The 27,945-nt window shown below is 38.1% G+C and overlaps 1 protein-coding gene across 6 annotated transcripts in view; it reads right to left on the reverse strand.

Moving 5' to 3' along the window:
• Positions 1–27,945, reverse strand: part of SCAPER (S-phase cyclin A associated protein in the ER) — a 552,134-nt gene that overhangs the window by 144,526 nt on the left and 379,663 nt on the right. For all 6 annotated transcript variants that reach the window (XM_038010211.2, XM_038010215.2, XM_038010212.2 and 3 more), the window contains one exon: positions 7,670–7,785. In XM_038010211.2, the coding sequence (XP_037866139.1) occupies positions 7,670–7,785 (116 nt within the window). The remainder of the gene's footprint in view (positions 1–7,669; positions 7,786–27,945) is intronic.

The following is a 27,945-nucleotide window of genomic DNA, read 5'->3' on the forward strand; positions in this document are numbered from 1 at the left end:
ACGTTCATAAAGCAATGTACCCTAGAGAGCTTGTAGAGTATACTTTCTCTCTTCATTCCTACTTTAAACGGTGGGCATTCATTCATTCTTTCTTGACGTGAAGAATTTTGAAAAACAACTATGAGGTCACAAGGAAGGCTCTATAGCAAAGTCAAATATTTTCAAGCCAATCTAGTGTTAAAATAATCTTTAATATTTGTATTTGAAAGTATCAGGTTCATTTGGTTGGAAGGAACAAAAATTTACTCAAAATATTTTAAGTAAAAAGAGCCATTTATTGTAAGGCTATTGGGAACTTTCACATGAGTCCAGGAGAAAATGAACAACCATACCTCAAGAGAGCTGGAACAATGCTAGCTCTGTGGACTAGACTGCTTTCATTTCCAGCCCCCTTCTGTCCCATGAAGCAGTTTTGGTCTCCTCTCTTTTTCCCAAAACGGCCTTCCTTAGTCCTGCAAAACTTGGAACGCACATAGTCCTATAATGGCCATCCCAGAAGTGAATCTACATGATTATTTAAATTCAAATACCCAGGAAAAAAAATGACTCAAAGTTCTGCAACTTCCCAACTGCAAATTCCTGAGAAAGAAACTTGACTGGGCCAGTTCAACTTTTTGTATTGGATTATAAATCCTATCTTGCTGGCTGGTCAGTAGATTGGTTGCTCTTGAGTCAGATGTCCTCTCTTTAGAATTTAGTCAGCTATGGCCATTGAGGGAAGCACCACATGGATGGCATAAAATATAGCTGACAAGGCATGGATGTAAGGCCTAGAACAAGTAGTATTCATAAACCACTGAAAAAAAGAAGGACACAACAAATAGGAAGGGAGAAGGTGATTATGGCAAGCCAACAAGAAATAAGAAAAGGTAACAAGGAAGGAAACTCATAGTAAAAACTGTGAGAGTCTGGATTATGTTGCAAACTGAAGACACAAAGGCAAAGACTTAATAGTAGATGAGTCCCAAAGAGAACAGCCAAGTGAGTCAAGAGACTGGATTAAGAAGTAAGCACACAAGGCCTGGCATCTCAGGAAACTAAGTTGACAGATATTGGCATATGTAACAAAACATTCCTTTAATGAAGAGTCTTCTGTTATACCACCAGGGTGGCTGTTCCACAAAGGTAACACAGTAGGCTACTACTACTAATATTTAGAGTTTAATATGTCTCATTTTCCATGACTGTAAGTTCCCTGAGGACAGGGTCTATTTCAAGTGGTTCCTAGGTATGGCAATCCCATTGCCATGCCCACAAGTGATCCAAAGAAGGAAAATGCTAGAAAATAGTTTCCTAGGAGTAAGGACTGGAAGTCCTAGATTATTTACCTGCTTCTGGAGCACAATGAGTTATCTCTTTTGTACTATAAGAGGAATTGTATCAGCCTCTACACAAACAAAGAGAGGGAAACAGAAGCCTTTGGGGACAAAACCTCAATGAGTAACAGGAGAGCAATTCTGAACATTCTCTCTGCTAATGTTCTCTCTGAACATTCTTTCTGAAAAGAATAAACACTCTTTTAAAGGGGTTATCATAGCTCTGAAAGGTTGTAGTCATACCCCAATGTGACTGCTTCCAACCCTCATCTGGCAGTGAGCCACACACGGTTGCTGGTGATTGTGACGAATAAACAAGGTAATACGTGCAGAGCATCTAGCACAGTGCTTGGCACCAAGCACACAATAAGTTAGTTTGTATCGCTTTACCAACTCAAAGGATCAGGTAAATGCAATATTGCCAAGTAAAGTCACAAGTTTTACTTTATTTTACTTTGGAGAATACATTTGATATCTTGTTGTAAATGATCTTCCTAATGAACAAAGCTCCATTTCATATCATTCTAAATTTTTAAAAATTACATTTGATGACTATTGCATGGCCTGAGTAGGATGGATTTACTATAGGCAGATAAAGGCATATACTATAAAGAAATAAAAAGCAACTTTACTGGTCTATTTGATATGAATAACCAGGCATACCTTATAAAAAAAGAATTATTTTTCCTGTTAGTTTAAAATGGGGCAATCTTATACCTACTGACGTGCTCTTATTCTAAAACTGTGATAAGGCCAATGACCTTATGAATACAGTTCTAGCATACTCTTTGGCCTTTTGAGTAAGTAACAGTCACAGATACACGACATTCAAAAACTCATGGAAGTTTAACGACAGACTAAAAAAGTCATTGCCTAAAATCTATGTAACAGAGAAGAAGAATAGGATGCTCAGACCTAGCTCAGCTAAACTGATGATGGAGGGTAAATCATTCAGTCTTTAAAACCTTTGGTTTCTTCATTTATGTAGTGTGATAATGGTGAAAACATGCCAAATGCTCTGATTGTTAAATAAATGTAATACACCTGACAGCTCTACATGGAAATCAAATGCCAAAATCAGAAGGGTCATATTTGGTGAAAATGATATCAAATTGTAAGTCTACAGAGTCCAATATTTGATGCAGTATGCCCTTTTAACACATTGCTTTTATCTGTTGGAGAAAATTCATTCATATAGTCACACAATATTGACTATTGATGTCCTGTGATTTACAAATAATGTATTTACTATGTGTCATGATCCTAAGGACTTACAATCTACTTGGGAGAGATGATAGTACAGCAGACGGAGTACTTGGCAATGCAGCACATAATGAAGTGCTAAACCGATAAAATAAAAGTGCTCTAACCTGTTTGATATTTTTTTCAGCGATAAGATAAAGACACAAATGTTCTATAGATCAACTTTAGGGCTCACCCAAAGTTAAGGAAAATGAAACTGAATAAGTGGCCACATCAGGATCTTGATAGACTGGGCTAAAACTTACCAAGATGAAGTATGAATTTAGGGTGAAAAAAACAAATGCCCAAGTAAAATTAATAGATTACAGCTTCTTAGAAGCCAAAGTGACAAAGACTTAGGGATTTAAAGCTCAGTAATTAGGCAGTATAATATGGAGTCAAAACAATAACTACAACAAAAAACACTGAAAATAACTAAGTGCTTTCTTTGTGCAGGGACTTAAACACATGCACTTTTAATCCTCGTAACAGTTCTGTAAGGTAGGTATTAGTCTTACCATTTAGTTGAGGCTCTGTTAAAACAAGTAGTTTGGCCCAAAGTCATATAGCTAATCAGTAAAAAGCAGAGTTAAGCCTGGATCTGACTCTACAGCCTATACATTTTTCACTATACCATGCTGTCTGCTTTGTTTTGTGTTGATGAATGTACTTCTATATGAAAAACTGTCCACAGGGACTATGAAGAGATAAGCAAGGCTGACAAACAAGAAATAGGCACCTGATTAGTTCCCCAACAGAACAACCTAAAGTAGCTCACAGAGTTTACTATTTGACCCCTGGTCCTTGTGTAACTGTCAGAAATTAAGAATCTTAAGTAAGTAAAAGGCAACCCGGGGAAGACTCTTTTTGGTGGCCCAAGAGGTTTGCTGGTTGCCTGTGAATTACGAACATCTACTACCGCCTGGAAAGGGCTTGGAGATGTGGAAGGCCAGTTTAGTGCCACCTTTCACTTTAATTATCATTGCTACTATGTACATATACTATAAAAAGACAACACAAAGTTTTGGTACAGCTGCTTCTAGTCACAGCAGATTCATCTTCTTATTTACATAACATGGGCCATTCTTTACGCTCAAAGAAAGTGAAAACTCCTGTTTATTTTCAAATATTAAAAAGCTATGATGCACCACTATTATTAGTCTAGAGTTTTTAAAAGGCTAGAAGATGTCATTCATTTGTCTGTACTTGTTTTCGGCAATTTGTAGGTTTGGAAGGCCGAGGTGGGAGGATCATTTGAGGTCAGGGGTTCAAGACCATCCTGGCTAACATAGTGAAACCCTGTCTCTACTAAAAATACAAAAAAATGAGCCGGGCATGGTGGTGCGTGCTTGTAATCCCAGCTACTTGGGAATCGCTTGAACCCAGGAGGCGGAAGTTGCAGTGAGCCGAGATGGCGCCACTGCACTCTAGCCTGAGTGACAGTGAAACCCTGTCCCAAAAAAAAAAAAAAAAAAAGTTTATAAGCAGAATAGCATTAGTCTTCCCCAAAGGAGATACAAACTGCCTCTTGTTTCAGGGCGATCTTTCTTGGAACTAAAAACAATTTTATTGAAGCACATTTGTTTAAATGATTGATTTTGTAATAACACATCCTGACCTAAACCCTTTCAGAGATAACTTGAAAATAATTAAAGCAGTTTTATGGCCTTTCCCTGGTTCTCATAAGAGCAAAACAACCTACTGCAGACTCAGAAAGGTTTCAAAAAGTCACACTTCCAGAAGCAGGTATAATTCTCAATTTCACGTTAAAAACAAACAAACAAACAAAAAAGCTTCTGGAAGCAAATATTCATTCACAGGAAGTTGCTTAGCAATAATCATAGAACAAACAAGACATGCAACTACTGAGGTACTATGTGGAGTAAAAAGAGATATGAACAGTACGGTAAGAAAAGAGGACAGGAAGCTGGTTTATCCACTAACAAAGAGCTCAGGGCTTCAGAAGCAGCGACACATAAGGTTTATAGCCATAAGACTCCAGGTTTCAACAGGGTAACTGTTATGAGACAGTGGCTTAAACTTATCAAATCCTCTATTTATCACTGAGAAAAATTAAACAGGATATTCTAAACTAGCCTCTTTAGGTAAACGCCATGAAATGCCATAGGAGGCAGGAAACAGCAGTAGCTAAGGTGGCAAAAGGTTCATGGAGTTGAGGGGTGGAAACCCACTAGGGATGGAAAGATTCTGGACAGGCTGAGAACAAAGGAGTGCCCAGGGACTATGGAAAGCCCAGGGCCTGGGCAGGGATTTGTGCAGGAGAGCAGTTGGAAGGAAAATGAGAAAGAATATTTTTTGAAGTAAGCCACTGACTCATGCCCACCAGTATGCTCTTATTCTACATTTAAATCTGAAGTGGTTACAAAATTCCTCTTGCTGTTCTTTGAGTAAACAGCATAACACTCTTATGGCTTTAATCCTTTAGCCCTGAAAACTGAAGCTGCTTTAGAAAGTAGAGTTATGGTATTGAGACTGTGCTCAGGATAAAAGAATCTTAGAGTTGATGCTGGATGCCCACAGCTCTGGGTGCTAGACTCACTCAATACGTAGCACTTAGTTGAAAACACAAATCTATTGTGAATAGTGCCACAATAATCTATAAAAAATAAAAGATCTATAAAAAATCTACAAAAAATAAAAAAGGATGAGTTCATGTCCTTTGTAGCGACATGGATGAAGCTGGAAACCATCATTCTGAGCAAACTATCGCAAGAACAGAAAACCAAACACCGCATGTTCTCACTCATAGGTGGGAACTGAACAATGAGAACACTTGGACACAGGGTGGGGAACATCACACACTGGGGCCTATCGTAGGGTTGGGGGGAGGGATAGCATTAGGAGATATACCTAATGTAAATGATGAGTTAATGGGTGCAGCACACCAACATGGCACATGTATATATATGTAAAAAACCTGCATGTTGTGCACATGTACCCTAGAACTTAAAGTATGAAAAAAAAAAAAAAAAAAAGAAAACACAAATTTATTGGCCTAAAGTGAAATGAAGGAACAAACTCTTAATCCTGACCCTGTGGGTCAGCTAGTGCTGACCAGCTACAAGGCACTGGTCTGGACTCTCAAGATTCCACAGTTCCTTTGCAAAGGGAGTGTGCTAATTCTTGCTTAGGTCTTTGTAGGAACTGTGGACACCTCTTCTATTTCCTAAACAAGAGGCAGAGATAAGCACCAGAACAACATACTCTGTTACAATGACAATAGCAGCTTTTGGGAAACAGGCATTCAATCTAGGTTACCAACCAGAGAGCTTAGTGTCATGCATGTTGAAGCCTACCAGAAAACAAAACAAAACAAAAAACGAAAAACCTCTAGGTGAATTTAAGATGAACAATATAAATTATTAACAGTTATCAAAGAACTCTCCCAAAGAATCAGTATCATTTCCTTTCTTATTTCAAATATTTATTATGTTTCATTCCTTTCTTCCTTCCTCCCTGCCAATTAACATACAGTAAGTGAAGACAACCTGCCCAGCAACACCCTATAAATGAAGTCCATTTTGATAAGAAATAGCAACGCTTCTGGGTTATAAAAACCACTATGCATGCTATAACTTGCCTTATGGGGAGCTTTCTGCTCCACAGAAAGATTTCCTGACTTAAAGAATACCTATATCACTCTTCATTAATCTTTGTGAGTAGAGGAAAGGAATCCAAATCATCTTTGTCAAAAGCTTGTACTTAGAAATATCACATGTCAGGTAGCTAGCACTGTCTTAAACCAGGCAAGACTATTTTAAAAACTCTCATTTAACATTTATAATGTAACTTTACATTATAATATACAAATACACATTATAATAAAAGCTTAACAGTTTACAAAGAGCTCTCATATACATTATTTCAACTGGTCCCACAGTAGCACCACGAGGTGAATATGATTACATTTATTTTTCCAAATAAGGAAACAGATGCAATGAAATTAAGGCACTCACTCAAATTCTCTTAGCTAGTAGCCTGGCAGAAGTAAAACCAGAACCCAGCTTTGTCCTACTCCAAAGCCAATGCCATTTCTTTTTAATACAAATGCCTCTCAGAAAAAAAAAGATAACATACTCTCGGAATTTTTTTTTCCTGTTGTATCCAATGGACGAATGAAGCATTCACTTTTTTTTTTTTTTTTTTTGAGACAGGGTCTTGCTCTGTTGCCCAGACTGGAATGCGGTGATGCAATCATGGTTCACAGCAGCCTTGACCTCCTGGGCTCAAGTGATCCTTCCTCTCTTAGTCTCCTGAGTAGCTGGGACTACAGGTGTGTGCCACTATGCCTGACTAAATTTGTTAATGTTTTGTAGAGACGGGGTCTCGCTACATTGCCCAGGCTATTCTCGAACTTCTGGCCTCAAGTGATCCTCCTGCCTTGACCTCCCAAAGTGCTGGGATTATAGATGTGAGCCATTGCACCCTGCCTAAACGAACTTTTATTAAAATCTCTTATTTAAACTCCGTAAATAAAAGTCTCCACAAAATACCCAGAAACTGCGCACGTTACAACCCAGGAATACAATACTTCTGAAATAACATTGCTGCTATACCCCAGGTGGCCAGGGACTTAAGAGAACAGGAAAGCAATTTACCGTTAAAGACCAACGTGCAATTCAGTTCCCAGCAATTTGGCTGGGACTCTAGGCTATGGCACTCTTCGCCTCTGACTGCTCTTCCTGTATGGTAGGAACTTGCTGAAATTTCACAGCTCAGACTTTTGTTAATGTACTTACTCACTTCTTTTTTCACATGTAACACAATGTTAGCTTACTGTAACTATTATTTATTTGTGCTCAATTTTTGGAATCAGTTAGAATTGCTCAAGAGTTTATCAATTCTTCTTGATTTCTGATTAGAGCACATCACAGACCAAAGAGATTTCCTTTATAAGGCTTTTTAGGCTCAATTTGAGTTTTGCAAGTGATGTTGAGCACCTCTGTTTTTCTCCCTAATGGGCAGTGTAAGCTTTTGGTATTCAACCCTGAATACACATACAATTTTCTTGTCGTTCTCCATATGGAAACCATAGGGCAGAAATGACTCACAAATGAAACGTAAAAAACAGATTAAGAAACTATACTTACTTAGGAGGAATTCTTAAAACTGTGTTCACATTTGTGGCTGGGACTACTACTTGAAGGATGTGTTCAAGGGCTGTTAATCCACCAGCAGCTTGAAATGCAATCTGATCTGCCACATTCTAGACAGAAATACAAACAGAAGTTAGCCCAATTTCCCGGGCATAAAACTATAACTAAAATGATATCTGTAGTCTGAAACATGCTGATGGTTCAACTATTCTACAAATATTATTTTATAAATATTTGTTGAATGCTACTCACTGCTAACTGTTTCAGTACTAGGAAATATAGGTCAAAAGGAGTGAGCATAAAAGACATAGTTGCTCTCCTCCATGAAGCTTAAAATTTGGTAGATGGCAAGCACTAGCAACCAAAGCAAAAAGGGACAAGTGGGATCACATCAAGTTAAAAAGCTTCTGCACAGCAAAGGAAACAATCAACCAAGCAAAGAGACAACTCACAGAATGGGAGAAATGGGAGAAAATATTTACAAACTATCTATCTGACAAGGGATTAACAACCAGAATATATAAGAGCTCAAACAACTCTGCAGGAAAAAAATCTAATAATCCGATTTTTAAAATGGGCAAAAAATCTGAATAGACATTTCTCAAGAGAAGACAAACAAATGGCAAAGAGGCAAAGGAAAAGGTGCTCAACATAACTGATCATCATAAAAATGCAAATCAAAACTACAAACATACTATATGATCTAATTTATATGAAAATCTATGATAGACAACATAGTTGTCACCCCAGTTAAAATGGCTTTTATCCAAAGACAGGTAATAACAAATGCTGGTGAGGATGTGGAGGAAACGGAACTCTCATACACTGTTGGTGGGAATGTAAATTAGTACAACCACTATGGAGAACAGTTTGGAGATTTTTCAAAAAACTAAAAATAGAGCTACCATATGACCCAGCAATTCCACTGGTAGGTATATGCCCAAAAGAAAGGAAATCCATATATCTAAGAGATATCTGCTTTCCCATATTTACTACAGCACCATTCACAATATAGCCAAGAACTGGAAGCAACTCTATCAGGAGATGAGTGGATAAAGAAAATGTAGTACATATACAGAATGGAGTACTATTCAGCCATAAAAAGGAATGAGATCCTGTCATTCACAACAACATAGATGAAAGTGGAGGTCCTTATGTTAAGTGAAATGAACCAGGCGAAGTAAGACTTCACATGTGCTCATTTATTTGTGGGAGCTAAACATTAAAACAACTGAACTCATGGAGATAGAGAATGGAAGGATGGGTACCAGAGGCTGAGAAGGGTAGTGAGGGGACCGGGTAGTGGGGAAGGAAGTGAGGGTAGTTAATGGGTACAAAACAATAGTCAGAAAGAATAAGACCTAGTACTTGATAGCACAACAGGGTGAGTATAATCAATAATAATTTAATTGTTCATTTACAAATAACTAAAAGAATACAGTTCGATTGTTTGTAACACAAAAAAATGAATGCTTTAGGTGATGGATACCCCATTTACTCTGATGTGATTATTAAGCATTGTATGCCTATATCAAAATATCTCATGTAAACCATAAATATATAAACTATGTACCCACAAAAATTAAAAATTAGAGAAAAAATGAGTGCCTAGAAGAACCAACACTAATCAGATAGTCATAAATAAGGTGATTTTAATTATAAGTACCTTGAAAGATAAAAGGTTCTCTATGAGAATAATGGGGGAATCAACTATATAATGGGGAAAAGGTCAGGATAGGCTTCTCTGATAAAATTGAGGTTTTAAGACAAGTAAAAGAAAGGGGGAAGAAAAGCAGCACTCCAGGCAAAGGAAAAAAATTATATATAAATTTTTAGCAATACTTACTTAAAAATCACATCTTTATCACATTGTAATCTTAAGTACCACCTAACAATATAGACTTCCACAAAGATTCCCTCTACTAGAATATTTGTCTTCAGCAATAAAAGATAATCTAATATCTAATCATTTTAGCTGTATCCTTTTAAAAAAACACCATTTCAGCTATTTTAGGAGAACATTAAGTAACAATTTTAGAACTAAACCTATGATTATTTCTATGCAATTTACGATCTGTATATAATCCTTGTGGGAAATAACATTTCCAAGTTATTTGCACTTCTTTGGCATGGGAAAGAGAAAAGTAATTCTATGCTACACTGTGTGTTTTTAAGCATAGGCAGAATCAATGCAACATATATGTAAAAAATAAGATAGCAACCTATTGTGCCTTGAATTGTGCCCCCCTCAAAATCCATATGTGGCGGTCCCAACCCCCAGTATTTCAGAATGTAACTGTATTTGAAGAGAAGATCTTTAAAGTGGTAACTAAGTTAAAAGTGAGGCTGTTAGAGTAGGCTCTGGTCCAATATGACTGATGTTCTTGTAAGAGGAGAAAAAGACACCAGGGTTACACCTGCACAGTCAAGAAGCCACATGAGGACACAGCAAGAGGTGGCCATCCACTAGCCAAGGACAGAGAAGTCCAGGAGAAACGAGACCTGTTGACACCTTGATCTTGGACTTCCAGCATCTACAACTGAGGGAAAATCAATTTCTATTGTTTAACCAACCCAGTCGGTGGCACTTTGTTATGGCAACCCCAAGCAAACTAATACAACCCCTCTATTACATCACCACCTTACATTTCTTCTAATAGCATTCCACAGCCTTGAGACTTTGAAATACTGAGGTTTTTTTGAAAAGCGAGTGGGGAGGAGATATTAGTATATATAAGCTCTGTCAAACATATTTGCCTGATTATTCTGGTGTTCTGAGCATTAATGACATACCAATTATTGTCACCAGTACATTCTAGAGTTTAGCAGTGTTATCAAATGTTTATCTTAATCATTCAATTGCTCTTTGTGCACAATAAAATACATTTTGTGACTATAAGAAGTTCATTGTGACAGCTAGACAAGACTCATACATGTAAGATTAAAATTAACAATTTTGTTATTAATGGAAAAATATTTCTTTGCAAAGTTAAAACAAACAATCAAAACCTCCAAAATCCAGGTACTTAATAGTTTATTTAATACTGTAATGCTGTCATTATTCCCTCTTTTTATGCTAGGATGTCAATATACTTAGAATAATAAGCTCTGTGTATTATCATATAATATACATAGAGAAAAGTGTACTAATCATAATTGTACAGCTGGATGAGTTAAAAAAAATTGAACACACTGTGTAACAACTCCAAAATTAAAATACAAAGCTTCATGGCATGCCATAGTATCCCTTGTGCCCATCCTATTCACTATCTCTTCCGTGTGCCAAAATGTAAAGGTTATCCCAACTTTTAAACTCATTAATTCATTTTGCCTTCTTTTCATATCTATATCACACTTTATCCAACTGTGTCTAGCTTTTTTTGGTTGATTGTTTATTTCTAAATTCATCCATGTTGCTGCCTGTAGCAGTATTTCATTCATTTTCTTTGCTGTATATTATTCCTTTGTGACTCTCTATATCCACTTATTTAAATGTTTCACTGCTGATTGACATTTAGCTTGTTTCTACTTTGACACTTTGGACAACGCTCCTTTAAACATTTGTGCACATGTATTTGGCACATGTGACATTCAGCTATGTTGGGCATATCTAGGAGTAGAACTGCTGGGTCACAGAGTATGCATAGGTTCAGTTTTAGTAGCTATGGCCAAACAGCTTTCTAAAATATTTCGAACAATATTTGCGGTATAGTGTTAATTTCCGTTATTCCACATTCTCACTAAAATTGGTTTTACTGGTCTTTTTAACTTTGGTCATTGTAATGGGTGTGTACTGGCATTTTATTGAGGTTTTTATTTGCTGTTTCCTGATGACCAGGGAGATTGAACATCTTATGTTTACTGGCTGTTCGTGATTTAAAAAATTTAATTCAGGTATATTTTATAATTGGGTGAAAGGCTCAGATCTTAAATATACTGTTCAATCAAAATCGACAAATGCTTATCAAGACACAACCATTTCTATCACCCTAGAAAGTTCCCTCATGCTCCTTCCATGGTCAATCCTTCCTCTCTGAAGCAACCACTGATTTGTTTCATAGTACCATAAGTTAGTGTTGTCTATCATAGATTTTCATATAAATTAGATCATATAGTATGTATAAATATTTTCTGGATTTAATTTGGTAGGGACTGGCTATCCCACCAGTAGTTTTATACCAAGCCTAGGGAACTGTGGAAACATCTCAAGTGTAGGGAAAATGGTAGAGGGTCAAGATGGGGATGTAAACACATACATACACCTCCTTTCTTATACATAAAACAAATAAGGATTCCAGATAAAATATTTTAAAACATTAAAAGTCATAACCATATTAAAAATAAATGAAACATCTCTGTGAAACAGGGATGGAGAAGCTCATAGTAATACATAGGGCAAGGGTCCAATTTTTAGTAGATTCTCAAAAGAACATTTGCTCCTCTAGATTATCCACTTTTCTTCAGCTTTCACACTGATCCAGCCTCCAAATTCTGGAAATTCTACTTCTGTTACAGTTCTTGCTGCTTCTATCCATGCCTACTGTTAATAACCATGTCAGAACCATGTCTAGTTAGGCTCTCATGGTATCTTGTTTAAGGTATTATAACAATCTCCTAATTAGTATCTTTGGGTCCAAGTTTACCCTAACCAGCCCATTTTCTAAAGCACTGCTTCCCAAACTCTATTAAAAAAAACAATTTTTTGTTTTTTGTTTTTTTGTTTTTTTTTTTTTTTGAGACGGAGTCTCGCTGTGTCACCCAGGCTGGAGTGCAGTGGCGCGATCTCGGCTCACTGCAAGCTCCGCCTCCCGGGTTTACGCCATTCTCCTGCCTCAGCCTCCCGAGTAGCTGGGACTACAGGCGCCCGCCACCACGCCCGGCTAGTTTTTTGTATTTTTAGTAGAGACGGGGTTTCACCATGTTAGCCAGGATGGTCTTGATCTCCTGACCTCGTGATCCACCCGCCTCGGCCTCCCAAAGTGCTGGGATTACAGGCTTGAGCCACCGCGCCCGGCCAATTTTTTGTTTTTAACATTTTTACTCCATTATAGACTGACACTTTTGTGAAATACAGATGAAATACTGAACAAATGGGAAAAAATGTACTAAATAGAAGGCCACATTTTAAAATACTGTGAAAATGACCACACTGCCAAAGGCACTCTAAGAATTCAATGCAATTCCCATCAAAATGCTATCATCATTCTTCACAGAACTAGAAAAAACAATCCTAAAATTCATATGGAACCAAAAAAGAGCCTGCATAGCCCAAGCAAGACTAAGCAAAAAGAACAAATCTGGAGGCATCACATTACCTGATTTCAAACTATACTACAAGGCCACAGTCACCAAAAGCACAAGGTACTGGTATAAAAATGGGCACATAGACCAATGGAACAGAACAGAGAACCCGGAAATAAACCCAAATACTTAACAGCCAACTGGTCTTCAACAAAGCAAACAAAAAACATAAAGTGGGGAAAGGACACCATATTCAACAAAAGGTGCTGGGAGAATTGGCTAGCCACATGTAGAAGAATGAAATTGGATCCTCATCTCTCACCTTATACAAAAATCAACTTAAGATGGATCAAGGACTTAAATCTAAGACCTGAAACTATAAAAATTCTAGAAGATAACATCGGAAAAACCCTTCTAGACATTGGTTTAGGCAAGGATTTCATGACCAAGAACCCAAAAGCAAATGCAATAAAAACAAAGATAAATAGCTGGAACTTAGTTAAACTAAAGAGCTTTTGCATGGCAAAAGGAACAGTCAGCAGAATAAACAGACAACTCACAGAGTGGGAGAAAATCTTCACAATCTATACATCCAACAAAGGACTAATACCCAGAAACCACAAGGAACTCAAATTAGCAAGAAAAATTAGCAAACAACAACAACAACAAACAAACAAACAATCCCATCAAAACACAGGCTGAAGACATGAATAGACAATTCTCAAAAGAACATATACAAATGGCCAACAAACATATGTAAAAATGTTCAACATCACTGATGATCAGGGAAATGCAAATCAAAACCACAATGTGATACCACCTTACTCCAGCAAGAATGGCTATTAAAAAAAAAAAAAATAGATGTTGGTGTGGATGCAGTGAAAAGAGAACACTTCTACATTGTTGGTGGGAATGTAAACTAGGAAAACAGTGTGGAGATTCCTTAAAGAACTAAAAGTAGAAGTACCATTTGATCCAGCAATTCTACTACTGGGCATCTACCCAGAGAAACAGAAGTCATTATAACAAAAAGATACTTGCTCACGCATGTTTATAGCAGCACAATTCGTGATTGCAAAAATGTGGAACCAACCCAAATGCCCATCAATCAACAAGTGGATAAAGAAACTGGTACATGTGTGTGTGTGTATATATATATGTATGTCTCTGTGTGTGTATGTATGTGTATATATATGTGTATGTGTGTGTATATACATATATATATATATATATATATATATATATATATATATATATGACTATTCAGCCATTAAAAGGAATGAATTAATGGCATTTGCAGAAACCTGGATGGGATTGGAGACTATTATTTTAAGTAAACTAACTCAGGAATGGAAAACCAAACATTGTATGTTCTCACCGATAAGTAGGAGCTAAGCTATGAGGATGCAAAGGCATAAGAATGACACAATGAACTCTGAGACTTGGGGGAAAGGGTAGGAAGAGGGTGAGGGATAAAAGACTACAAATTGGGTTCAATGTATACTGCTGGGGAGATGGGTGCACCAGAATCTCACAAATCACCCCTAAAGAACTTATTCATGTAATGAAATACCACCTGTTCCCCAAAAACCTATGGAAATAAAAATAAATAAATAAAATAGTAGATGAAAAAAGGCAAAATTACTCTGTCAATTTGCAAAATTTACTCTTGATTTGTGTATATATCTCATTATGTTTCATAACAGTGGTCTGGCACTGGCTTATGGACTCCATTTGAGTAGTCCTGCCCTGGATACACAATGAAGAAATACCCTAAAGAGTAAATGTCATTACATCACTCTTTGCTTAAAACACTCCAGGGACAACTTCTTCACAGTCTACAGAACAAGATCCATGGACCTTAGAATCATTCTTCAGAATCTGATCCCTCTCCAATAGCCTCCTTCCCTGCCAGGATCCTGCCTCTCTTGTAACTAAATTCCTTATATGACCCCTACTTTTTCATGCCTCTGTGCTGTTGCATAAACTGTTCCTTTTCAGGAAGGATGATCCTCTAGTTTTTCATCTTTGTATCTCCACTAAACTCTGAGCTTCCTGATGTCAGAGACCATGTCTGCTTCATCATCATATCCCAAAGACTTAGCATAGGGGACTGTACTCAGTAATTGCTCAACAATGTTGCTGAATGAGAAGGACGGCTGACAAAGATACTCTTATTTTATATATATATATATATATATTTCGTCCATTTGTTTTTTGAGATGGAGTCTTGCTCTGTTGCCCAGGCTGGGGTGCAGTGGTGCGATCTTGGCTCATTGCAACCTCAGCCTCCCGGGTAGCTGGGATTACAGGCACCTGACAACATGCCCGGCTAATTTTTGTGTTTTTTTTTTTTTTAGTAGAGATGGGGATTCACCATGTTGGTCAGGCTGGTCTTGAACTCCTGACCTCAGGTGATCTACCTGCCTTGGCCTCCCAAAGTGCTGGAATTACAGGCATGAGCCACGACGTCCGGCCCCATTATACATGGTTGTAACTGCGAAAACAGAAACAGTAATTTCTCTAGTATGACTGCAGGATGAAATCCTCCATTCTTGTTATTATGTTTGCCTTACAGAGTAGTTTTTCACTGGAAATGAGCTTCATGACCAAAGAATGAGATTCAGTTTTCCAAGACTGGAGGACGTGTTCACCCTGAACTTTCTTAACATCCATCAAGAAAGAAACTAAACTTTCCTCTCATATTCCATTTTAGTGTAAAGGCATTATGTACTGACATCTCTCAACTCAAAAACAGGGCATAGAGTACGTTAAGCCAAGCAGAAACACCGGCTGATCAGTCTGTCCACAGGGAAACCAAGCAGCACCACTGCTGTTCCTGCAGACCCCTCCACAATGGGAGGAAACTGGGTCAGCACTGCAGAATTGGAGGGGAAAAGGACTGAGTAAAAGCAGATCATTTTAATGTATACATCTATGCCTTAAAAAAAGCCTCCAAAAAAACCCTCAAAGCCTTTTCTGCAATGCCAACAACATGGATGCGACCTCTTGAAAAACCTGACACAAGCTCTAACAGATATTAAACAGGACCGAATAAGCCAATTTCAGGAAGATAAAGGCCATTCAGAGCCAACTTTTTACTAATGCACTACTGGAAACTGAAGTTTTAGTTTATTATTTGCAGCTTTTCAAAAAAAAAAAAAAGCAAAAAGCAAAATCAACTGTGAAATAAAGAAATCTCCCAAATCTCTGCCTGGAGCTAAGGAAGATTCTGGTTATGTTTACTTCTGGATTAGAGATGCAACAAGCCACCTCAGGACTCTCTTTCATGGAGCATGGCCAGATAGAAACACTGCTCAGTATCATCCTAAGTTCTTCATGCCCCGCATCAAGCCCTACTCATCCATCACCTCAGCCCTACCTCACGGTCCCATTCTCTCTTATCTGCAAGCTCCTGAAGAGTGGTATCTGACTCATCTTTGCAGCCTCAGTCCTGGCACAGAGCAGGAATGGTAAACACCTGATAGATAAGTGATAGAACAAAAGAATGAATAAATGAAAGGACTTATTTCATACAGTAAAAATTTATTTCCTGTGAGATATGATAGGTTAACACAATATAGAGGCATGTTAAATATAACAAGGAGAAATACTGCTCACTGGATCCCATTCCCTAACAGTTTATATATAAAGATGGATGAAACAATCCTGGGATATTAGAGTTGACTTCTTCATCTCATGGGGACAGAAAGGGAAAATCAAGCTGTCTCAATGATGAACCAACCAAATATTAAAACTAAGAGAGAAAAAAACCTTCGCAAGCATGTGGCGTTAAATACCTTATATGCAAATCCAAAAAGAAAATAATCCTCATACAAATCTAGGTGGACTTAAATAACACAGAAAGCTTCCCCATCTCTTGTTCCTCTCTTTTCATACCACACTAACTTCCTGTGCCAATCACTTGGCACTTCTTATACAGTTTTATTACATTTCTGGATGTATTACATTTCTGGATGCCTTAATGCCATAATAAGAAGACTGGATGCTCTTCAGATACACCATTTTATACTTATCCCTATCCCTCTTAGCATCCAGAAAAAGCAAGTACACTAAAAATCCTTAACCATAATTATCTTCTCCATTCAAACTGCCACCTTTCCAACTTGTAGTGTTCAAATGCTCTCCCAATCCCTTAAGACCAAGATCAAATGCTGCTGCTTCTGTTAAGTCACTCAGATCCCCTCAACTAAAGTCAAAACTCTCTGTATATTTTTTGTGTGTGGCCCTTACCACTTTCTACTTTATGCAAAGTTATTTGTGTCCATGTAGTAGACGGTAAAGCCTAAACTCTCCTGTGTCTGTGTTCCCACTCAGGGCCAAGCACAGGATGCACATACTGCAGGTATCAAGCAAAGTTTTTTTCAGTGACTGAAAATATCTCATTCTAGAAAGGTGAATTCCCTTTTAAACCCTTTTCCAATTCTCTGCATTCAGACATATGAAACTGGAAAAAACTTTCATAAAAAGCTTGGTAATTCTGATCTGATTGAGAAAAACATACCTTTAAAGATAAGACGGGTAGCTTCCCTTACGTACCTGGCATAATACCTTAAAAGCTCTGCCTTCCCCTGCTCTCACCCACTGTGAGACTGACAACTGACTAATAGGATTAGTGGCTCCATTCTAATAACCCCACTTAGCTAAAGGCCGGCAAAAAATGACAGTCTCAATCTGAATTACACAGCCAGGGAATCCATCCAATTATTAACTAGAGTAACTGTTATTACCTCTCCCAATCAAAGAAGAGGCAGCTGTTAATCTTTGGCGGCCTGCAAAGGCTAGTGGCCTTTGTACTTGACTTTTCTGTAGACAATAATTATGTTCTTTGTGATCAGGGAGGAAGGCCTTCAAAGCTTTTTAGACAGAGGTGGCAGATGGGGAAAACTGTTTGCGTGTTCATTAGCAGTATAGGCTAGATTTGTTCTGAGCATCTGTGGCACCTTAAGACCTGTTTAGAGAAAATACAAGTAGGTTTTGGCAAGTCCATAAATTTAGAACTCAGTAGCCTAATTTATAGAGATGAGAGGGTCCTGAAGTGAAAATTTTTATGATTGTTTTTCCCAGTATGGAAAACTTTGTTAACATTTAAAACACATCATTTCCACTTTTCTACTATCCTTGTCTGTTAATGCTAGTTTAAAAGAAGGAAGCACAATGAGATGATGCTCCTTATTCTGTGTTTCTCCCTTACAAGCTTCCTAACTGCTGGCTTCTTTATATTCCCATAATCTACATAAATATCTATGCTCAGCTTTTCAGCTATAGGCACTAACACTGATAGCACTAGGTTTTGGGGTCAGGGATGTCTGTCACAAGAACAAAAACATATACTGTGGGAAGGTGATACCAAAAAGAGTAAAATTACAAGCTACAATTTGAAGGCTTAGGCGATACAGTAAGTGGGGCTGAGAGGCTAGAAAAGCTTTCTTAGTATCAGATGAACAATTCCTTTGTGATGATAATTAGAAGTTGGACTCTTTGGAAGGCGCTCCCTGAGAGAGTTGAATTGTGCCATTTCTGACCCATTTGGACTAAGGAAGGAAAGAATAGAGTGAGTGAGATAGGGTGGGTGCAGGAACTGAAGGACAGAAGCAGACCACAAGACCTGAGTGCTCCTTCTCTCTCTCTCTCTCTCTCTCTTTTTTATTATACTTTAAGTTCAGGGTACATGTGCACAACGTGCAGGTTTGCCATATATGTATACATGTGCCATGTTGGTGTGCTGCACCCATTAATTCGTCATTTACATTAGGTAAATCTCCTAATGCTATCCCTCCCCACTCCCTCAACCCCACAACCAGCCCCGGTGTGTGATGTTCCCCTTCCTGTGTCCAAGTGTTCTCATTGTTCAATTCCCACCTATGAGTGAGAACATGCAGTGTTTGGTTTTCTGTTCTTGCAATAGTTTGCTGAGAATGATGGTTTACAGCTGAATCCATGTCTCTACAAAGGACAAGTTTTTTTATGGCTGCATAGTATTCCATGGTATATATGTGCCACATTTTCTTAATCCAGTCTGTCACTGATGGACATTTGGGTTGGTTCCAAGTCTTTGCTATTGTGAATAGTACCTCAATAAACATACGTGTGTGTATGTCTTTATAGCAGCATGATTTATAATCCTTTAGGTATACACCCAATAATGGGATGACTGGGTCAAATGGTATTTCTAGTTCTAGATCCTTGAGGAATCGCCACACTGTCTTCCACAATGGTTGAACTAGTTTACAGTCCCACCAACAGTGTAAAAGCGTTCCAATTTCCCCACATCCTTTCCAGCACCGGTTGTTTCGTGACTTTTTAATGATCGCCATTCTAACTGGTGTGAGATGGTATTTCATTGTGGTTTTGATTTGCATTTCTCTGATGGCCAGTTTACGATGAGCAAAAATCCTCAATAAAATACTGGCAAATCAAATCCAACAGCACATCAAAAAACTTATCCACCATGATCAAGTGGGCTTCATCCCTGGATGCAAGGCTCGTTCGAAATACGCAAATCAATAAACGTAATCCAGCATATAAACAGAACCAAAGATAAAAACCACATGATTATCTCAATAGATGCAGAAAAGGCCTTTGACAAAATTCAACAGCCCTTCATGCTAAAAACTCTCAATAAATTCGGTATTGATGGAACGTGTCTCAAAATAATAAGAGCTATTTATGACAAACCCACAGCCAATATCATACTGAATGGGCAAAAACTGGAAGCATTCCCTTTGAAAACTGGCACAAGACAGGGATGCCCTCTCTTACCACTTCTATTCAACATAGTATTGGAAGTTCTGGTCAGGGCAATCAGGCAGGAGAAAGAAATAAAGGGCATTCAATTAGGAAAAGACGAAGTCAAATTGTCCCTGTTTGCAGATGACATGATTGTATACTTAGAAAACCCCATTGTCTCAGCCCAAAATCTCCTTAAGCTGATAAGCAACTTCAGCAAAGTCTCAGGATACAAAATCAATGTGTGAAAATCACAACTGTTCCTATACTCCAATAATAGACAGAGAGCCAAATCATGAGTGAACTCCCATTCACAATAGCTTCAAAGAGAATAAAATACCTAGGAGTCCAACTTACAAGGGATGTGAAGGACCTCTCCAAGGAGAATTACAAACCACTGCTCAATGAAATAAAAGAGAACACAAAAAAATGGAAGAATATTCCATGCTCATGGATAGGAAGAATCAATATCGTGAAAATGGCCACACTGTCCAAGGTAATTTATAGATTCAATGCCATCCCCATTAAGCTACCAATGACTTTCTTCACAGAATTGGACAAAACTACTTTAAAGTTCATATGGAACGAAAAAAGACCCTGCAGTGCCAAGACAATCCTAAGCCAAAAGAACAAAGCTGGAAGCATCACGCTACCTGACTTCAAACTATACTACAAGGTTACAGTAACCAAAACAGCACGGTCTGGTACCAAAACAGAGATATAGACCAATGGAACAGAACAGAGCACTCAGAAATAATACCACACATCTACAACCATCTGATCTTTGACAAACCTGACAAAAACAAGAAATGGGGAAAGGATTACCTATTTAATAAATGGTGCTGGGAAAACTGGCTAGTCATATGTAGAAAGCTGAAACTGGATCCCTTCCTTACACCTTATACGAAAATTAATTCAAGATGGATTAGAGACTTAAATGTTAGACCTAAAACCATAAAACGCCTAGAAGAAAACCTAGGCAATACCATTCAGGACATAGGCATGGGCAAGGGCTTCATGTGTAAAACACCAAAAGCAATGGCAACAAAAGCCAAAATTGACAAATGGGATCTAAAATTAAAGAGCTTCTGCACAGCAAAAGAAACTACCATCAGAGTGAACAGGCAACCTACAGAATGGGAGAAAATTTTTGCAATCTACTCGTCTGATAAAGGGCTAATATCCAGAAATCCAGAACCTGCAAAGAACTCAAACAAATTTACAAGAAAAAAACAAACAACCCCATCAAAAAGTGGGTGAAGGATATGAACAGACTCTTCTCAAAATAAGACATTTATGCAGCCAACAGATATGAAAAAGTGCTCTTTTTCTTTTTAAACGGTACTGAGATAGATGACCAAAGATTAGTATGAAGAGTTCATTACTGCAATCCAACAAAGCTCATGATAGTTACTTTGATCTTCCTTACCCTCAAGTTCTCCAAAGCTGCCAAGTGGGAGGCACTGGGCCAGGACCAGCACTCATAGTCTAGTAAGCAGTAGACTTACAAATAGATAAATGCCATACAGTGAGATAAATGTTATAATGAGTCGATATAAAAAGATGATCATAGAAGAAATGATTCCTTTGAATAATTCTTTAGAACACAACTGGTGTCAATGTGGACAGTTTTCTAAGCTACTACGCTCTCACATTAAAAGACAAAGGACCTAAGTCAAGAATGTATATATGATGTTCCCTGTACAACTTCTTTATATGCCAACCATTTCCAACTTCCAGGTCTACCCACTAGTTTACAGCAGAACCTCATGAGTCTTAACACAGCAGTTCCTTTTTCCCTTGCCCCTGTATCTCAAGTATCCTGAATGTTTTAAAGTTTAAAGGTAAAAGAAATTTGGGACTATGAGAGTAAAGAAAATTTGCTTTGGGCAAATGGGTTATATGGACAAGAGCCAGTAACATGGACTACCTCTAATGGGTCCAGCAGCTCCCAGGAGGCAGGACCTTAGAGCTCAGACCCTTTTCTCAGAGGTGGCAATTTCTATTTTCTCTCCATCATAACACTTTTGCTTCTTTACTGATTTTTATATTTATTTGGTTGTAAACTAAATCATAATGATTGCGGTATCTGTTTACTTCATTACAAACTAGATTGTGAGGTCTCTAACAGCTGGAATTATGTTTATATTGGGTCTAGCAAAAAGTAGGTATTCAATAAATATTTGCATCAAAGAATAAAGTTACAATTAATTTAATTTCTGGGGCTCTGACATCAGAAATTCCCTTAAGAGGAGAGACAGCCCATCAATAAGAAAGAAGAGTCTCAGAAACCCACAGTCTTGGAAAAGTCAAGGTAAGGGTACAAGTAAGCTAGAACCTTTGGAAAACATTACTGGTCCTTGTGTGTGCTGATAGAGAAGGCAGGCCCTTCTGTTAGGCCTTCCTGAAGGGAAAGAGGGAAAGGAGAGACCAGAGATGCAGAGGCCAACCAGTGGGCCTTTGTCAATCATCCTGCCTTACTCATCTTGGCATCAGATTTTTTGCGATATTCTTAGGGAAAGTAGTGACCCAGAACTCAGAACTTTCTTTAAAATATGTATTCTTTAAAAACTTTTTTTTTTTTTTTTTTTTTGTTAAGGATGGAGTCTTGCTCTGTCCCCCAGGCTGGAGTGCAGTGGCGCGATCTCGGCTCACTGCAAGCTCCACCTCCTGGGTTCACGCCATTCCTCAGCCTCCCGACTAGCTGGGACTACAGGGGCCCACCACCACACCTGGCTAATTTTTTTTGTATTTTTAGTAGAGACGGGGTTTCACCATGTTAGCCAGGATGGTCTCGATCTCCTGACCTCGTGATCCACCCGCCTCTGCCTCCCAAAGTGCTGGGATTACAGGCTTGAGCCACCGCGCTCGGCCTAAAAATTTTTTAAAATTATACTTTAAGTTCTGGGATACATGTGCAGAATGTGCAGGTTTGTTACACAGGTATACATGTGCCATGGTAGTTTGTTGCACCCATCAACCGGTCATCTACATTAGGTATTTCTCCTAATGCTATCCCTCCCCTAGCACCCCATCTCCTGACTGGCCCCAATGTGTGATGCTTCCCTCCCTGTGTCGATGTGTCTCATTGTTTAACTCCCACTTATGAGTGAAAACATGCAGTGTTTGGTTTTCTGTTCCTGTGTTACTTTACTGAGAATGATGGTTTCCAGTTTCGTCCATGTCCCTGTAAAGGACATGAACTCATCCTTTTTTATGGCTGCATAGTATTCCATGGTATGTATGTGGCACATTTTCTTGATCCAGTCATTCATTGATAGACATTTGGATTGGTTCCAAGTCTTTGGTATTCTGAATAGTGCTGCAATAAACATACGTGTGCATGTGTCTTTAGAGTAGAATGATTTATAATCCTTTGGGTATATACCCAGTAATGGGATTGCTGGTGACCCAGAACTTTCTATATCCTGAGGGACAGAGGGGGAAAGCAATTCTTGAGAGTAAAACAAATTTAAGGAGGAAACAGGAACCCAAATTTTACTTTTAACAAATTACCATCTTGGAGGGCTATTGAGAGCAACATTTCAAGGGCTTACCATGTAGCAGGCCATGGGCTATCTTCACATATAAGTCCTTACAACAATCCTGTGAGGTAGCACTCATCAGCCCCATTATACAGATATGAAAATCAGTCTTAGAACAATCAGTTACTTGCTCAAACGTACAAAGCTAGAGGTAGCAGAGCTGGGGACTGAGTCTAGGTTTATCTGATTTCTGAGTGTGTAATGGGTTTACACCAAGAATGTTGTGGGAAAATCTTGCATGTAACTGCAAGTATGTTTGACTTTTGGCACCCTTACCTCTAAATAGCCCAAATTTGTAAAATCTTGATTTTACAAAGCCCAAGATTTTACTCTCTCTCTCTCTATATATATATACTTTAAAAATATATTTTTAAAACTTTTTATTTTCAAGTAATTTTAGATTTACAGAAGGGTTTCAAGGATAGTAGAGATTTCCTATATGCCTTAGTCGAGCTTTCCTTTGTATTAACATCTTTTTTTTTCTCTTTTTTTTAATATGGAGTCTTGCTGTGTCGCTCAGGCTGGAGTACAGTGGCGCAATCTTGGCTCACTGCAACCTCCGCCTCCTGGGTTCACGCCATTCTCCTGCCTCAGTCTCCCAGGCAGCTGGGACTACAGGCATGTGCCACTAAGCCCAGCTAATATTTTTGTATTTTTAGTAGATATGGGGTTTCACCATATTGGCCAGACTGGTCTCGAACTCCTGACCTCAAGTGATCCACCCGCCTCGACCTCCCAAAGTGCTGGAATTACAGCGTGAGCCACCATGCCTGGCACATATTAACATCTTATATAACCATGGTATGTTTATCAAAACTAAGAAATTATATTGGTACTATTAACCAACCTACAGCCTTTATTTTGACTTTCTCAGTTTTTCTATTGATGTCCTCCTTTTTCTGTTCCAGGATTGAATCTAGCATACCACATTGCATTTAGCTTAATAGTATTTTAAAGATAAGTAAAGTTACTTTTAGGATTAGAGGAGGGATCCTGAGCTTTCTTATATTAGCTTTCACTAGCAGCCTAAAAAAAATCTTGAAGTAATCCAGACTCAAAGAATGTAAAGGAATGTTAAGTTTGACTATCACAAGTAAATAAAAAAGGAAATGAAAGAGCTAACTAGATTCTAAGGGACTGAAATATGAGTAGTTCTTTTAACCAGCGGTGCAGTTCTTGAGACTGGCAGGAAATGGGAAGAAATGTGCACACAGCAGGAGGGAAGCAGGCCTTGGGTAAGGCAGGAAAATGTGGGACAAGGGTTAGAAGAGACTCCAGGTGGCCCAAGATGGGCTCCCTGCAGCTCAAGCTCCAACTGGTCTTCAATAGTTCCTCAGCCAGGGCATCTTTCAAAACACCTTCCTTCCTGGATATCAGAACTGGAGCTTATCTCTGCAGGCTCTGCTTCCAACTTCAGCACAGATACTGCTTCACAGTCTTTATAGTAAGCCTTTTCCACTTGTGCTATGATAAGATATTCATTGCAATATATATTTTTTTCTTTCCAAGAAGCAGCTGGGGTAAAAGTCTTTAGATGAGGCACAAGGAAAGTCAAGCACAGCTAATTTTGGAGATGATCCTATTAGAAGCACTGGGTCTGCTTAATTTAGTCTAAAGGAAACGAAGGGAAGGAAACAGCTAGTGATAGGCAGGGTCAGAGTTTTCTCAGATGGGTTATCTGGAGCCTGCTCTCTGGTTTAGACCCTCCTGTTCTCTAGCACCTAAAAGGTTTATGGGAGAAATATAGGAGGCAAAAACATTGCAAAATGTGTTCCTATCAGACTATCTGACACAAAATGTAGTGCAGCAAGGAAGAAGGTAAAGATGAACAGCCCTTCAGCATGGGGACTTCAAGGTACCCACGTTAATCTATACTTTGGTCATGGATGAACACTGTTTAACATTGTTGAGCTTCTGTTCTCCATCATAATGTCACAAATAATACCTTCTTATGTGGAGAACAGTGTGAAAACTTTTTTCAGAATATCTGCTAGTGAGAATAAGACTTTACTAAAGGTGAATTGAAACATTTAAAAGGCTGCTCATTTAAGGCAAACAAAACTCACAGGAGTTGTTAAGCCTGGAGGACACCCGACCATTAAATAATTTTATGAAAAGGCAAACATAAAATCCCTTCCTATTCACAAGGAGCACTTTTAAGTTTATTTGAAGAGAAATGTGATGATCAATTTATATTTACACAATGCTTTTAATCTGAAATTTAAAATACACTTAGCTTTAAGTCAGCAGGCAAGTTTATATCCTCACTACATGGGCAAGTGATCATATAGAAAATAAATGTAAAGATCCTTAAAAAACTATACCTCTGAAAATATTCATTTGTAAATATTAAATGGCATACAACATCAGGAGGCCTTTTTAGCAGGGAAAGGGGGAAGTAGGGATCTGAGAAAGATAGGCAGAAATGATATATTTTATCAGGGGAATCAGGTAGAAAGACCATTTAGGGTTGTTAACTTTGTGATACAAGTGATTTCAAAATAAGTCTTGTCCTAGCAGCTACAGTCCAGAACAACTACTGTCCTCTAGACTATGAGCTCCTTATGGGCATGGACTGTGTATCCACTGTTCAGAGGCTACAACAACAGTGGCTAAGAGCATGGCCTATGAAATGATTCTGCCAGAGTTTGGATGTTAACTCCTTCTCTTACTAGTCACATAACATCAGGCAAACTGCTTATTCTCTTGATGCCTCGGTGTTCTTATTCATATAACAGTGCTAATACCTCCTATCTCAAGTGCTTGTTTAGATGACTGAATAATCTGCATAAATGTTAGTGACGATCATATTTAAATTCTGCCCCCCAAACTCCTCTTCTCTAGCTAAATATGTGTCTAATAAATTTTTATGAAACAAATGTTAGTTCCTATTCTAGAGAGATCTTGCTTTTTCTAAGGCTTCACATTTCATTTCTGTTTCATTCAATGCTAAGTGATACTCATAATAGTAGACCCTTAATGTTCTTGATGGACATATCCAGGGATCTTTGTAATATCTTAAAATTGTACTACAGTATAGTTTCTCTCATAAAACCTATATTTTGGCTAAGAGTCTAACTACTCACTCATGTTACTTCCTCAAAAGGGCCTTCCGTAACCTCTAGATTGTGTTTAGTCTTCCTACTATATCCATGAACAACTGTGTATTTCCTCAGTTATAATACTCATCACTCTTTATTGTAATTATTTGTTTGTCTAGAAGGACAGAGCCTGTAACTATCTTTTTTTTTTTTTTTGAGACAAAGTCTCACTCTGTCACCTAGGCTGGAGTGCAGTGGTGTGATCATAGATCACTGCAGCCTCCACCTCCTGGGCTTAAGAGACCCTCCCACTTCAGCCTCTTGAGTAGCTGGGACTACAGGCATGCACCACCACACTTGGCTAGTTTTTGTATTTTTAGTAGAGACGGGGTTTTGCCATATTGCTCAGGCTGGGCTCGAACTCCTGGGCTTAAGTGACCCAACCACCTTGACCTCCCAAAGTACTGGGATGACAAGCAGGAGCCACTGTAGCCAGCCTATAGCTGTCTTATCACTGGTGTTTCCCATGTGCTTGGTACATTTTAAAAAAATCACTAACATTTGTTGAACTCATACACCCAACCACCCCACACACACAAACATACACACGCCCACCAAGTACTCTCCTAAGTGCTGCCTTGCAAGAACTGTCTCATATCACAACAGCATGAGGTTCATACAGTTACTATTCCCATTTACATGGGGAAACTAAAGCTCAGAGAAAATAAGTAGTTGGCTTATGATTATATAAATAGTAAGTGCTGATCAGGAAGTCAAACCCAGATATGTCTGACTCTAGAATCTGAGCTTTCAAACACCATAGTATATTGCCTACCTGCATGGTATACACTGAAAAACAAAATTGTTTAATTGAACTAAAATGTCTATAAAGTGAATGCAATTACATAAAGGTCAGTGTTGGGAAGTTTTCCTAGACAGATGATAGCGCTACAGACATGATGAACTAGAAACTTTTAGATTAGAGATGACTCTATGCTACTCCTGAGAGAAAGGTTACTGAAGCTTTGAAAAGGGTCATTATTCAAGTAGCTAAGAATAAATGGTAAAAGACAGAAAATAAGTTCAGAATTCAGGAATTTTAGATTAGGAAGGAACATGAAAATTATCTCATTTCTTTACGAAAATTAAATCCTATTAGATGAGACAAAGATACGCCTTGGAATATATTAGGATGGTCATTCTGGGTATCTGTATACTTACTAGCTTTTTATGGTACATTTAACAACTCACTGTCTTGGATTCATATATAAACAGGTTTTGTTAATATATCAATTCAGCAAACTAGTATCTAGCATATATAAGGAATGTGTAGTTGGTGCTTTAGAAGACCAAATCTAAGGTCAACAAACAAACAAACAAACAAACAAACAATTAGGCTCATGACTGTAATCCCAGCACTTTGTGAGGCTGGGGAGAGAGGATCTCTTGAGGTCAGGAGTTCGAGACCAATTTTCATTAGTTAATAAACTGAAGTGATAAGAACAGTTAGCCCTTCATAGCTGTACTTAGGTTATCCATTTGTGTCCCTGATGTTACCATTAGGTATCACAATAATACATAAATGATATACCTTATATAAAGTGTATACAAAGCTGTTAAAAATATTAACAAAATGTCTAATTAAAAAACACAACTTGTTGAAATACTGGCTTCTATATATTCCTCCCATAAT

Source organism: Chlorocebus sabaeus, chromosome 26 (assembly GCF_047675955.1).
Source record: "Chlorocebus sabaeus isolate Y175 chromosome 26, mChlSab1.0.hap1, whole genome shotgun sequence".
In the NCBI taxonomy this organism is placed as follows: domain Eukaryota; kingdom Metazoa; phylum Chordata; class Mammalia; order Primates; family Cercopithecidae; genus Chlorocebus; species Chlorocebus sabaeus.